The following is a 13,902-nucleotide window of genomic DNA, read 5'->3' on the forward strand; positions in this document are numbered from 1 at the left end:
GTGGAAATTTCCAGAAAGAACAGGACCAATGGGCGCGGCCAGCGCGGCCACGATTGGCGGGCCAAGCGACCAATCCCCGTCGCAGAAGGGCGCCCCTCCCTCCAATCGTGGAGTCTGGGGTGGGCGGGGCTTGTCGGGAAGCGTCCAATCCGGAGGCGCGGAGGAGGCAGGGCTGAGGGTTTACTCTCAGGTGTCCAATGATAGAGAAGCAAAGATGATGGGCCAGACTTCAAGCCAATAGTAGGGAAGGATAGAAAGCCCCCTCGGGGAGCGCGACCAGTGAGCAGGCGAGGAAGGGGCGGGATCCGGGGGTCCCGGCAGCTTCTAGTAGGTTCCAGAAGGCGGCGCGTGCGGTTGGGAACGCGGAGCGGACGGAGTCGATTCAACGGGGTTCCGGGCCGGGCAATGGAGCAGGTGAAGGGGGAGGGGCGGGCCGAGGCCCCGGGGCCACTCGGGGACAGGCCGAGGCCGGGCCGCGAGTGGAGGAGCGGCGGCGGGGCGGGCGCTAATCGAGGCGGTCGGGGCGGCGGCCTGGGGCCGGGCGAGCAGCTGGGGAGGCGAGGGCGTGAGGGCCGCGGCCCACCGGGCGGGAGGTGAGCAGTATAGCCGGGCCGCGGGGGGCGCAGGGTGCACTCAGCGTCCGTCGCCTGCCGGCTCGGCGAGGAGGACCGGGGGACGGCGACAGTCCGGCTCTAAGTCGGGCCCGCGGCGGGAAGAGAGGCCGTGGCTGGGCCCCGGAGGCCTCCCGGGAGGTGGCCCTGGACTGAGCCGGCGGGGGGGGGGTTGGGGGTGGGGGTGGGTAGGACGGCGCTGGGAGGGATGGAGGTGGGCGGGGGACTTCGGAACCGGCGGGAGGGACCGGGTCCACACCAGGGAATGCGCCACCCGGGAGAGCGGGGATTGCCGACGGAGAAGCCACCCGGACTTGGTCACAGTTAACTTGGAGGGATGCAGGGAGCGGGGACGGAAATCCACTGGAAGTAGCCAGGTAGCACATCCTACTTTTCCTGCATCTGGAAAGGCCGGGATGGAAGAGCGTTGATGGAAGGTTTGAAGAGTAGCGGGCCGACTTATCTGCCTGGTGCGGGAAAGGGACGGTGCGGCGAAAGTCCTTAGAACCAGTCCAGGTCTAGCAGCGTCTTGCAGAGAGATGTGTGGCTCCTCCCGTTCTTTTTTCTGTTTTGGGGTGTGTGTGTGTGATTCGAGAGTAGCTGAAGGCTGATATTTCTGGAAAGTTGGTTTCTGGTTACCCAAGGAGGAATTGGTCGCTGTAGAAAATCTCGTGTAGTAGGCTGTGTAGATAAGCAGCAAGAAGTAAGTTGTTTGCCTGGGCTCATTTTTAGGGGACCGAGTTTGTAACCGCGGCTGGTTGCTTTTCGGTGGCTTAATTGTATCCTCCGCAGCCCGCAGGTTGTGAAAAGCCCGGAGAGATTTTATTCAGTCGGAAACGGTCAGTGGAAGCGTAGCGATTAACCAGATCCTGGAGCCTCTTTGGTAAATTAAGAAAGAGTGGAAGTGGAGGGGTTAAAAAGTTTTTGCTCACTTGGGATAGTAAAGTTGCATCTGGGATTAAACAGACTGAGGTGTGGACAAGAACATGAGTTCTGGAATGAAAAATACATCACTCTCCAATTGAAGGGGTTTGTCAAAATAGGAAAAAAAAAACCTTTTTAAAAGCGCACCACCCGTTGTAGGTAGATAGAGCTAAAACACACACGTAGGGGCAGACGGTGAATGAACGAGTGAAGTCAGGACGGCAACTTTGTGATTGTAGTGCAGGCAGCCTGGCGGTTTCCCTTGTGTGTCAGGACCTGCTCTCCTGGGCCGGTTGGACATGCAGCGCCTCTGCCTTTGGTTTTCATCTTCAGCTTGGAGATCTGGATTTCAGTTTTAGGAAATAATCCAAGGTGGAGGCATTTGAGTGTCCGGTTTTTCACGTTCTGATGTTTTAAACTTCGCGCTTTTCAGATAAATCCAGGGTAATACACCTTTTACCCGAGACCCAGTATGGACCTGCAACCGTGTAGCGTGTTTGTTTAGCATAATGGCATTGGCCATCATGGGCCTGGTGTGCTGGTATTTTCTATCCTACCTGATCTTTTAAAGTGCTGGTCACCACCTGCAGGCTTGATTTCCTGACCTGCTGGTCAGTGCTCCGTGTGGAAAGGGGTGTTTTGTGGGAGAGACAAGAACTCCATGGCGTTCTCAGCTGCCGCTTGATACTAGTTTTTTAAGTTTTTGCTTTCTGGTCTCCTTCCCGGGTTCGAAGATTTTTATCCCTTGCTAGATTTGGCCCTGTTTGCCGGACTTGTCCTTTTTCAAGGCTCTCTCTCTCTCACATCTCTGGTTGATGGAGGGAAGTTCCCAATTGGTTTGCCCCGAGGCTCCAGAGGTGTTTCCCTTAACGCTTCTTTCTTGCATCCGTCCGTGCCGGCTCACGGCTGGATGATAGATCTGGAGAGAGATGGTGTAGGAGAAGCCCTATAATCAGGACCACGTTCTGAACGTTTGAGAGGGTAGGGAATTAAACCACGAGTAGGTTGTTATTATCTTGCGTTATCTTTTATAGTAATAATTAAACGCGGCAAACACTGATCTGGGGAGTTAGCTCTACCCCGTTGTGATGGGTTACCCCACCTGGGAATGGAAATAGATTCTTCCTGATTGCGGGTAAGCATCTGGAGGCTCCCAAGAAGCCATCGCGAAGCCTTCAGGTCGCTCGCTGGGGGGCCTGTGTCCCTGCACACTCCTGCTCCTCCCTTCGCCATGGTCTCTTCGAGGAGTGACCGACTAGGCCACTAGGCCTGTGTTCGGTTTACCGTTTGGGCTTCTTGGCATTCCCGTGGCCAGTGGATTTCTTTTTCCACGAAAGGAGCTCATGAGTGTGTTCTGGAGTGGCTTCGTCAGCCCCAGGTGGAGGCTTTGAGCAAAGAGTGGCTGCCATGCGCGTTCCTCCGAACTGGAGCCAGCGGAGAGCGAGGCGTCAGCCTGCTTTTCCTGGTTACTTACTTTTCTTGTCGGCCCCACCCGAAGGTGTGGGAGATGGCAAATGAATTCACTTACGCTTTCTTTCTCTCGGTGTGTAAAGTAACTTTTTTGTTGACAACCGAAGTATGAGTGTCGCTTAAAAAATTGGGACCAGATGGGGCGCCTGGGTGGCTCGGTCGGTTGAGCGTCCGACTTCAGCCAGGTCACGATCTCGCGGTCCGTGAGTTCGAGCCCCGCGTCGGGCTCTGGGCTGATGGCTCGGAGCCTGGAGCCTGCTTCCGATTCTGTGTCTCCCTCTCTCTCTGCCCCTCCCCCGTTCATGCTCTGTCTCTCTCTGTCCCAAAAATAAATAAACGTTTAAAAAAATTTAAAAAATTGGGACCACCGCACCTGGGTGGCTCAGTCGGTTGAGGGTCCGACTTCGGCTCAAGTCATGATCTTGCAGTCCGTGAGTTCAAGCCCCACATCGGGCTCACTGCTGTCAGCATGGAGCCTGCTTCAGGTCCTCTGCCCCTCTCCCACTTGCGCACGCGCGTTCTCTCTCTCAAGAACTAGGAAAAACGTGAAAGAAATGGCGTGTTACGGAAGAAACTACATTGGTTCTTTTTTTCCTCAGGTGAACGAGCTGAAAGAGAAGGGCAATAAGGCCCTGAGTGCTGGCAACATCGATGATGCGTTACAGTGCTACTCTGAGGCCATCAAGTTGGATCCCCAGAACCACGTGCTCTACAGCAATCGCTCGGCGGCCTACGCCAAGAAAGGTGACTACCAGAAGGCTTATGAGGATGGCTGCAAAACCGTGGACCTGAAGCCCGACTGGGGCAAGGTAAGCCGTGGGTGGACCGGGGCTCTTGACGCTTCACAGAAATGCCTCCTTGGTGTGCTGTTTTCAAATACTGGGCCCTCCCGACCCGGCTGGCTGCCCGTCCCAGTAGACTGCATAGTGTATCGCTCCTCCGCTGTTCTCCCGGTTGGAGGATGCTCCTCAGAGTCGTGGCACTTGTCACATCCGAGGTGCCGTCCGTTGTGAAGGCAGGTCTGATCTTTGGCGCTACTGAGAAAGAAAATGCCACCAGAGGAGCGGACGACACTGGGTCGGAAGATGAATCGAGGTGGGGCGGGTGAGCGTCTTTGAGATGTGGCTGGATCCTTACAGTTTTTAGTCTTGGTGTTACGTGCTTCTCCTCCTGTTTTCCTTTGGCCTTCACGTGGATATCCGTTTTGTCCCAGGGAGCGTAAAATAGCTTCTTTGGAGTTCGTCTTTTGGACTTCTAGGTGTTCTTTATTTTGTCGTGTTCTTTCTTTTTGGTTTAAGGGCTATTCACGAAAAGCAGCAGCTCTTGAGTTCTTAAACCGATTTGAAGAAGCCAAGAGAACCTATGAAGAGGGTTTAAAACATGAAGCAAATAATCCTCAGCTCAAAGAGGGCTTACAGAATATGGAGGCCCGGTTGGCAGGTAGGCCCCAGTACACTGTTGGTTTCTTTCTTTTTCTTAACGGGACTAACTTTGGGGCACCTGGGCGGCCCAGTTAAACGTCCCAACTCTCAGGGGCGCCTGGGTGGCTCGGTTGAGTGTCCGACTTCGGCCCGGGTCATGATCTCACTGTTTGTGGGTTCAAGCCCCGTGTCAGGCTCTGTGCTGACAGCTCGGAGCCTGGAGCCTGCTTTGGATTCTGTGTCTCCTCCTCTGTCTCTCTCTCCCATGTTCATGCTCTTTCTCTGTCTCTCAATTACAAGTAAACGTTTAAAAAAAAAAAAAAAAGTCCAACTCTTGATCTCCGCTCAGGTCGTGGTCTCACGGTTTGTAGGTTTGAGCCTGGTGTTGGTTTCTGCATGGGCAGCATGGAGCCTGCTGGGGATTCTCTCCCTCTCCCTCCTTCCCTCCTTCCCTCCTTCCCTCCTTCCCTCCTTCCCTCCTTCCCTCCTTCCCTCCCTCCCCCTCCCTCCTTCCCTCCCTCTCCCCCTCCCCCTCCCTCTCTCCCTCTCCCCCCCCCTCGCTCCCTGCCCCTCCCTCAGCTCGCTCTCTGTCTCAGAAACAAAACATACCTTTTTTTTTTTTTTCTTTTCCCTTAATGTTTACTTTTTGAGAGAGAGGGAGACACAGAATCCGAAGCAGGCTCCGGGTTCTGAGCTGTCATCACAGAGCCCAATGTGGGGCTCAAACCCACGAACCATGGGATCACAACCTGAGCCGAAGTTGGATGCTTAACCGACCGAGCCACCCGGGTGCCCCAAAACACACCTAGAAATTTTTTTAATGGGATTAACTTTGAGGCTCCCTCCAAATGTCTGGTGGGCTAGGGGGCATAAAACCCAAGTGAACTGACTTCTCATCATGTGCTTCCCTTTGTTCGCAACAGAGAGGAAGTTCATGAACCCTTTCAACATGCCCAATCTGTACCAGAAGTTGGAGAGCGACCCCAGGACGAGGACACTGCTCGCTGATCCTACCTACCGGGAACTGATTGAACAACTGAGAAGCAAACCGTCCGACCTGGGCACGTAAGTTGAGACGGCACTGTTGTCTCTGGAAGTGGGTGTGAACGTGGTACTTCTTTTCTGGGATCCCGTGTGTGTGTAGAGGTGTTCCTCAGACAGCAGGGTTTCTGCCTTTGTTTTTCTCCAGTGAGCGGTAGGTATCTGTTGGTTTGTCTTTCTGGAAAGGGTTAAAGAGGACACGTGTAGGAATAATTTGGAATCTTCATTCCTAACCTTCAAGTGCCTCTCTGCTGCTCTCCTATAATTCTGATCTGGCGCCAAGTGTATCCTTTCCATACATATCAGACGCCGTCTCCTGGGATGTCGCAGTGGAAGGTCATGGTGGAAGAGAGTGTCAGGTGTAAAGATGCGTCTCTTAGTCATACTGGTATTTGTGACTCTGAATCTCTGACTCCTGAGATCCCGTCCCTCTTTGTGTCTCCTGGCTTCGAGAAGTAAATCTGACATCTGTTAGCTCACCGGGAACGGATTTTTGAAGGGTTGAGTATTCCCCGGTGGTACCTCATGGCTGGTGCAGAATCTCGCCGTTTTTTCTGTGGGTGAGCAGCTCTGTTACACGGTAATCTGAGGTTTAGCGGCAAATGTGGGTTTAAGCTCCGTTGTGGGCAGGGCTGCCTGGGTGACTCAGTCAGGCGTCTGACTTGATTTCAGCTCAGGTACGTGATCCCGGCGTTGTGCGTTCGAGCCCCGCCTCGGGCTCTGTGCTGACGGGCGCGGAGCCTGCTTGGGTCTTTCGCTCCTTGTGTGTCTCTCCCCTGCGCACACCTGTGCGCCTTCTCTCTCTCTCGAATAAACTTAAAAAGAAAAACGTCAGTGTTTCCAAAGGAGTGATGAGAGTTATTCCGCTGAATTCTTATTTGAAAACCTAATACCAAAATCAGTTGTGAGGAGAAATAATAAATCATCGTGCTTTTCTTTTCTTTTCTTTTCTTTCCTCTTTTTTTTTTAAACCACTGCTAGGAAACTGCAGGATCCTCGGATCATGACGACGCTCAGCGTCCTGCTGGGGGTCGACCTGGGCAGCATGGATGAGGACGAGGAAGTGGCTGCGCCGCCTCCGCCGCCGCCTCCCAAGAAGGACACCAAGCCAGAGCCGATGGAAGAGGACCTTCCAGAGAATAAGAAGCAGGTCTCGTTTTTCCTCCTTCCTCTCGCGCGTTTCGAACAGCGTTGTCCACAGGACGTCCGGGACGCGGGGGCGGCTGTCGTCGTTGAGCGCTGGGTCACTGTTTTCCGTCGGAGCGGTCGGCGTGTGGAACGCTTCCCTTTCCGAGCGATTTCACAAGCACGGCGCGTGTGGGACCGGTGGCTGCACGAGCTGCCCTTCCGTGGTCCCCGGAGCTGCGCCCGTGCCACCAGCGTGGGTGTGGGTCAGGGCAAGCCGGTCAGGTTTTGGGTGACCCTTGTCCTTGCTGTGACCCAGAAGGATGTCGTCTACGTGCGTCCTCGGGTGTCTGTTTTCTGGTTGCACGTGGCGTGTAGTTGACCGTTGTCCACTTAGCGACGCTGGCTTCCAGAGCGGGAGGCGTGTGCTTTGGGGATTTTATTTCCTTTCCTATCGGGAACGACAGATTGTTGCCAGATTAAGCGCTTTCACATGAGTAAGCGTCGGTTGTTCGGGGTGTTTCGAAGTTGGAAGCTGGCCCCGTGGTGTGGGCGGTGGAGCGCCGTGCTGAGACTCGTGCCCTGGGGACAGACCCTTGTCAGCATCCCCGACCCCTCCCTCTGCCGCTCTGACCACAGAGCCCCCGAGGTGGCCGCCTCACGGAAACCGGACTTGCCGTGGCCTCCCGTGGTCAAACCGGGTAGAAAACTGCTGTTCTCGCCCAACTTGCTTCAGGTCGGAGGGACTTTCTCTCCCCTGAAAAAGCCCTTTATTTTCTGACCAAGTCCAGGAGAATAGATAGAAAAGGGGGAGTTTTAGAGGGGGCAGAGGTGAGACCTTAGCATCCCATTCTTTTCCTTTTTTTTTTTTTAACGTTTATTATTGAGAGACAGGGAGACACAGAATCCGAAGCAGGCTCCAGGCTCTGAGCTGTCGGCGCAGAGCCCCACGCGGGGCTCGAACTCACAAACTGCGAGATCGTGACCTGAGCCACCCGAGCACCCCATTAGCGTCCCGTTCTAACAGCCCTCTGCCTTTAATCCTGCGGCTGGCTGAGAAGTGGCCGCAGCGCGGGGACCGTGCTCCCGCCCCCAAGGCTAGTCGTGCGCGCTGCTCGGCCCGTGACCGGTCGCCAGCTCTTTGCCGCCTCCGTTCGGTTTGCTCAGTGCTCCTTCCACACCCCATCTAGGCGCTGAAAGAAAAAGAGTTGGGGAACGAGGCCTACAAGAAGAAAGACTTTGACACGGCCTTGAAGCACTACGACAGAGCCAAGGACCTGGACCCCACCAACATGACGTACATGACCAATCAAGCAGGTGAGGCCCAGGCCGAGGGGTGAGTGCCTGGTCGTCGGGCGGTCCCGGGGAGGGACACGGCTTGACTCTTCGTTAACCATCCTGCCCGGCAGCCGTGTACTTCGAGAAGGGCGACTACGGTAAATGCCGGGAGCTCTGTGAGAAGGCCATCGAAGTGGGGCGAGAAAACCGAGAAGACTATCGACAGATTGCCAAGTACGCGCGACCTTCGGCGGTACCTCGAGTGGGGGGGGGGGGGTCGACGTCCAAGACCTAAGTTTTCCTGCGTGGGGAGGAGGGTCGCTGGCCACACAGCCCGCTCTGTAAGCCGTGGGCTGGACGGGAGGCCGCGGGCGTCCAGACAAGAGGTGTTTGGAGGGTGTGGTGTCCGAGCGGGGTGGGGGCGGGGGCGTCTCTCCAGGAGCCGCCCTTGTCTCTGCTTTGCCCTCGGCACGTTCCTTTTCTGCTTGTTTCGTTAGAGCTTACGCTCGAATTGGCAACTCGTACTTCAAAGAGGAAAAGTACAAGGACGCCATCCATTTCTACAACAAGTCTTTGGCAGAGCACCGAACCCCGGATGTGCTCAAGAAGTGCCAACAGGTGGGTAGGGAAAGAATACGGGTCCTGGTATTTCTTACCCACTGTGGCATGGCGTTTAATAATGAACCGTTAAGATTTTTTTTAAGTCGCGTCTTTGGTCGTTTTATACCTCGTCCTTGTCGCTTGACAACGTGTAAGGGGTAACCGCGATTTTTTTGCTGTCCTTTCTGTCGGCCAAGATCGTAACCTTTTACTGAAGGTCCGTGCGCTTAGGGTTATTATTGTGACTTAAGATCTATGTTTTATTTTACACAACCAAAGCGTTGTGTTATCGTGCCAGTTGTCCTAAATTACGGAGTGGGGTCGATTTTTATTCACAAAAAGACGGGTCGGAAAGTGAATTGCGCTGTTAGCACGTGCCTCATATTCGCGCTTAATCTTGTACCAAGCATACGTCAGTACTGCTCATCGTTTCGCTGTGTGTTTTCATGATGAGGAAGGTGTGATTCTTTTGCTTTTAAGTAAGTAATCTCTCTACCTGACCTGGGCTCGGACTCCCAGCCCCAAGATGATGAAGAGTTGCATGCTCTGAACAAAAACTAAAATGTTGCTGACGGTACTTTCTGCAAATCAAAATCTGAATCAGACCCTTATTTTAGTCCAATGTTTAGGTGTCCGACAGTGTAAATGATTACTCCAAGGATTATTTGTTCTTAGGCGGAGAAAATTCTGAAGGAGCAAGAGCGGCTGGCCTATATAAACCCCGACCTGGCCTTGGAGGAAAAGAACAAAGGCAACGAATGTTTTCAGAAAGGTACGTTACGGGGGCGCCTGAGTGACTCAGTCGGTTAAGCGTCCCACTTTGGCTTAGGTCATGATCTCACAGTCCATGAGTTCAAGCCCCACGTCAGGCTCTGTGCTGGTAGCTCAGAGCCTGGAGTCTGCTTCGGATTCCGTCGCTCCCTCTCTGTGCCCCTTCCCACTTGCGCTCTGTCACTGTGCAAAAATAAACGTTAAAGGTACGTTCCAGCTCAGGTGACAGCTTCTGGATGAGTGATGAGTGATGCAGACGTGTTCTCTGTGCCTTGGCAGACTGCAAGCTAAATGCCCTCGGTGGGGGAGGAGGGTGGCTTTTTGCTTTCTAAAAAATTTCTTCTTTCCTTACCCAGGGGATTATCCCCAGGCCATGAAGCATTACACAGAAGCCATCAAGCGGAACCCAAAAGATGCCAAATTGTACAGCAATCGAGCCGCCTGCTACACCAAACTCCTGGAGTTTCAGCTGGCGCTCAAGGTGGGCACATCTGGGCGTGGGCGGTGCCTGTTAATGGCAGCGAATCTGTGCGTGAGGAACGTTGTTTTTTCTCTTTTCACGTCGTCAACGTCTTTTTGATGTTTTTACTTTGATCTTAGAGTCAGAGGGACGGTGCCGTGCGTGTGAGGTGTGTAAGATGCAGGACGTATGCTAGCTCAGTCCTGGCCCATCTGTTGTTAGTGTGGTTGGGAATATTTGGAAACGTGGATCCGTTTCGATCTTCGCCGATGATGGACTCTTTTGCTTCCCCATCGCTTCCCCTCCCCCCTCTCCCTTTTTTTTTTTTTTTTTTAACACTTTACACGTTCAGTTCATTGGGGTCAAGTCCATTCCCGTTGTTGTGCACCCATCACCACCTTCCTCATCGAGAACCTTTCCATCTTCCCAAACTGAAAGTGCACCCTTTGAACACTAACTCCCACTCCCCTGACCCCTGGCGGCTACCATTCCACTCTCTGGCTCTCTGAACGTGACCCCTCTAGGGACCTCCTGTAAGTAGAACCGTCCAGTATTTGTTCTTTTGTGTGTGGCTCATTTCACTGAGCATCGTGCTGTAGCAGGTGTCCGTGTTTCCTTCCTCCTGAAGGCTGAGTACGGTACCCCGCACAGGTACCCCGCTTTCTGATCTTCTAGGCATCCTCTCCCAGCGGTGGTGCTGCATCCTGGGGCAGCACAGTGTTTGTTTGCCTGTAACTATGTGTGCGTTTATACTGAAGAGCCGTGGCATCGTTTCCCGCAGAAGCTTTGCCGTCTTTGGCCCTTTTTTGATTAGCTCCCTTAGCGGCTCTGCTGTCCTCGGGCGTATTGAGTATGGTCTCGTGTGATGATGTCGACGCTGGAAAGGAAATCTTCGTTGCTCTCTTGAACGTGACCTGCTCTGTGTCTCTGTTGGCGATTTCTAAACTGTTCTCTAGATGACTTTGAATTTTTTTTATGTTTATTTTTGCAAGAGACCGCGCGCGAGCAGGGGAGGGGCAGAGAGAAAAGAGACACAGAATCCGAAGTGGGCCCCAAGCTCCGAGCTGTCAGCACAGAGCCCAGTGCGGGGCTTGAACTCACAGACCGCGAGATCATGACCTCTGAGCCAACCAAGGAGGCCCAACCAACGGAGCCACCCAGGCCCCCCCCTCCTTTTTTTTTTAAGTGTTTATTTTTGAGAGAGACGAGTGTGAGTGGGGGAGGGGCAGAGAGAGGGAGGCTAGACGATTTTTAAAGTGTGGTCCATCCCCGGACCATCTTCTGGGAAGGTGACAAAATGGGACCCGTCTAGAGACACACACGGGTTTTGTTTCTTGAGGCCACTAACTTCTGGGCCTGGGCCTGGCTTTGAAAGGTCACCCGTACGGGTACAAGGGCAACGTCAAAAACAGGTTGGTTTGCGAAGTGCAGGACCTCGGCAGTTGCCTATGAGGAAGAGCACGTCCTCCCCCAGCTACACAAAGGGGAACAGTGAACGGAACCATTTCTGATCTAGCTTTTGGCTGGAATAGTTGCAAGCGGGCCGGGGTGTTGAAACTCTACCGCACTGCATTCTTCTCGCCGGGATTTTCCACCTTGTGGGTACTTCAAACAGAAATAGCCAGAACGTCTGTGTGCCCTCCACCTCTTCTGGCAAGAAGTAGGGATGCGTTTTCGTGGAACCATCTGCGCAAAGAAGTAGGCCAGGTTTTGGCACTCGGCGCTCCTGAGCGTGCTTTTCCTGAAAGGATCCTTCCCCTCCAGGCACGGTGTCAGTCGCACCGCCTGGCCGTGGACTGAAGGCCAGAGGGCCGTCCGCTGCGGTCCTCTCCTCAGATCTCCCCCCAAATCCCCTTGAAAGCTGCCCGTGTCCAGGTTGTGTGTTTCCTCTGGTTGTCATGTCCTTTTCAGTTCCTCAAACGAGAACTTTGCCCACTTTTTCATTTTTTCCCATAACCTCAGCCTTTTGAAGAGTCTAGGCCGCTCGCCTTAGGTGGGGTCGGCGGTCCATAGTCTGGAATGGCCGTCCCTCGTGGTTCTGCTTGACTTGCTCTCCCAGCCGCCTGGGCTGGGCCGTCTGTGAAACGGCCCAGATGCCCGGGTTATCAGAGCGCCGGATGCGAAAGAACACTGTCGTGGGGCCAGGCGAAGAGTTCTGTTGACCATTCTGCTTTAGGGTAGTTTATCTGAAGGAACGAGCCTAATTTTCTCCTTTCCTCTCCTGCCCAGGACTGTGAGGAATGCATCCAGCTAGAGCCGACCTTCAGTAAGTGCTTTCCCGCTCCCTCTCTGTCCCTGGACGTGGCCCAGAGAGCGCGAGAGGGGCCGAGAGAGGGGCCTGCGGCAGGAGCCAGCGGCACCAGCGGGGTGGGGGGACGGATGTTGGCGTACGCATGACAGGGTGGGAGTGGTGTCCCTTGGAGCGCGTTCTGGAAAACGCCTCACCGCTCCCGTCTCTGTCCACAGTCAAGGGGTACACGCGGAAAGCGGCTGCCCTGGAAGCGATGAAGGACTACACGAAAGCCATGGACGTCTACCAGAAGGCCTTAGATCTGGACTCCAACTGTAAGGTGAGGCTGCTTCTGGCCTCCGGGGGTCGGGGGGAGTCTCTCCCCCGCCTCCGGTCCTCCTCCCGGTCGTCTCGGTGTTTCTTCACCGACCCTTTCTTCTTGCCCGCTTGTCTCTGACTTCTCACTTCTCCGTTCCCTCTGTTGTCTGGGCTGAAGTGGTGACCCGGTTAGTGCTAACGCCCTCCCCCGTTGGCTTTGCTGGGATGCAGGAGGCGGCAGACGGGTACCAGCGCTGTATGATGGCCCAGTACAACCGGCACGACAGCCCCGAGGACGTGAAGCGACGGGCCATGGCCGACCCCGAGGTGCAGCAGATCATGAGTGACCCGGCCATGCGGCTCATCCTGGAACAGATGCAGAAGGACCCCCAGGCGCTCAGCGAGTAAGTAGAGGGGGGCGGAGGTGGCCCCGGGGGACGAGGTGGAGAGAGGTGCGGCCGCACAAGGTGGGTAGGGACGTGATCGGTCCGGGCGAGCGGCCGCCGTGTGTTCTCTTCCGTCGAAAAGGCGGCGGGGCCGTTGGCGGGGAGCCCAAAGGGCCTCCTTGCTGCGTCGGCCACGGTAGCTGGAGCCGCCTGGCGGGAAGACGGAGCGGCCTCGGCTGAAAGCTGTGTCCGTGGGCTCCTGCCGGGCGGGGCAAGGGCCTTCACAGAACGGTCCTCCCCGGAGACCCTTCAGCCGCCTCCTGTCGGCGCCTTTCGGGGGGGTCGCGTGGGGGTGGCTTCGAGAGCAGAAAGCCCTTTTCAGGTCAAGTCTCGTTTCACCTAACTTGGTTTTTTTTTCCCCATCAGACACTTAAAGAATCCTGTAATAGCACAGAAGATCCAGAAGCTGATGGATGTGGGTCTGATCGCAATTCGGTGATGACTTCCTCAGCATCCCCTTCCCTTCGCCCTCGTGTGGAAAGAGGAGCCGGGACCGTGGCCAGCCGCGCCGAGCGGAGGGGAGAGCAGGGGAAGGCGAACGACTTCTGTCTCTATATTTATATAGACCCACGTGGAAGACACAGAGACTCGACTCACGTTACTCGCACCGCCGCTGCCTCTGGGCCCTCCCAGCACACGCATGGTCTCTTCTGCCGCCCTCGGGTTCCGTGTTCCCTTCCCCGCCCTCAGTCGCTGTCTCGGCTGCTCTCCCATAGTTGGTTATTTTTTATTTGGGGCAGTGGGCACGTACGGGGAGGGGAGGGTGTTCTTCCCGACCTCAGCTCCCAACTGTCTTCACGTTGTTAACTCCACGTCCCTTCTCCAATAAAACAAGCCAGTCGGGCGTGGTTATACGTTGTTATGTCCTTGTAACTTTGTTTTGCTAAATGACTTTGAGGCCGAGGTCCCGCAGGGTTCCCACCTGGAGCGCGGGAGAGGTGGGAGTGTGAGCTGACTGGGAACCAGAGCCTCTTTGTAATGAGGCTGCCCTGGGTGGCCTCCGTGCTTCGGTCACTAGGTGGCGCTGTCGCCCCACGCCAGCTGAAAGGGTTGGGGGGTGGGGTGCTTCCCCATCCAGAAGGGCACCAACTCCAGAGGTACGGGTAATTTCCTGTGCTGTCTCGCTCTTCACCCTCTAATCTCCGCCAGAAACCAGCTGGATGGAGAGAACACCGGCTCCTGGGCAAGAGCAAAAAATGTTTCCCGG

General features: G+C 55.1%; 1 protein-coding gene across 1 annotated transcript; it reads left to right on the top strand.

The window, feature by feature from the left end:
- Positions 1 to 216: 216 nt before the first annotated feature.
- STIP1 (stress induced phosphoprotein 1) lies at positions 217 to 13,549 on the top strand. The gene is made up of 14 exons (XM_043581519.1): positions 217 to 414; positions 3,605 to 3,814; positions 4,304 to 4,445; positions 5,350 to 5,491; positions 6,449 to 6,617; positions 7,783 to 7,909; positions 8,002 to 8,104; positions 8,368 to 8,488; positions 9,146 to 9,242; positions 9,598 to 9,722; positions 11,931 to 11,967; positions 12,168 to 12,271; positions 12,481 to 12,653; positions 13,062 to 13,549. Exons 1-14 carry the CDS (start codon positions 406 to 408, stop codon positions 13,132 to 13,134), a joined length of 1,632 nt encoding a protein of 543 aa, XP_043437454.1. The 5' UTR covers positions 217 to 405; the 3' UTR covers positions 13,135 to 13,549.
- The last annotated feature ends 353 nt before the right edge of the window (positions 13,550 to 13,902 follow it).

Source organism: Prionailurus bengalensis, chromosome D1 (genome assembly GCF_016509475.1).
Source record: "Prionailurus bengalensis isolate Pbe53 chromosome D1, Fcat_Pben_1.1_paternal_pri, whole genome shotgun sequence".
NCBI lineage: Eukaryota > Metazoa > Chordata > Mammalia > Carnivora > Felidae > Prionailurus > Prionailurus bengalensis.

Excerpts from the sequence above, each read along its gene's own strand:
- STIP1 (XM_043581519.1), top strand. Across the intron at positions 5,492-6,448 it reads AAACCGTCCGACCTGGGCAC|GAAACTGCAGGATCCTCGGA; the intron begins GTAAGTTGAGAC and ends AACCACTGCTAG. Across the intron at positions 11,968-12,167 it reads CCAGCTAGAGCCGACCTTCA|TCAAGGGGTACACGCGGAAA; the intron begins GTAAGTGCTTTC and ends CTCTGTCCACAG.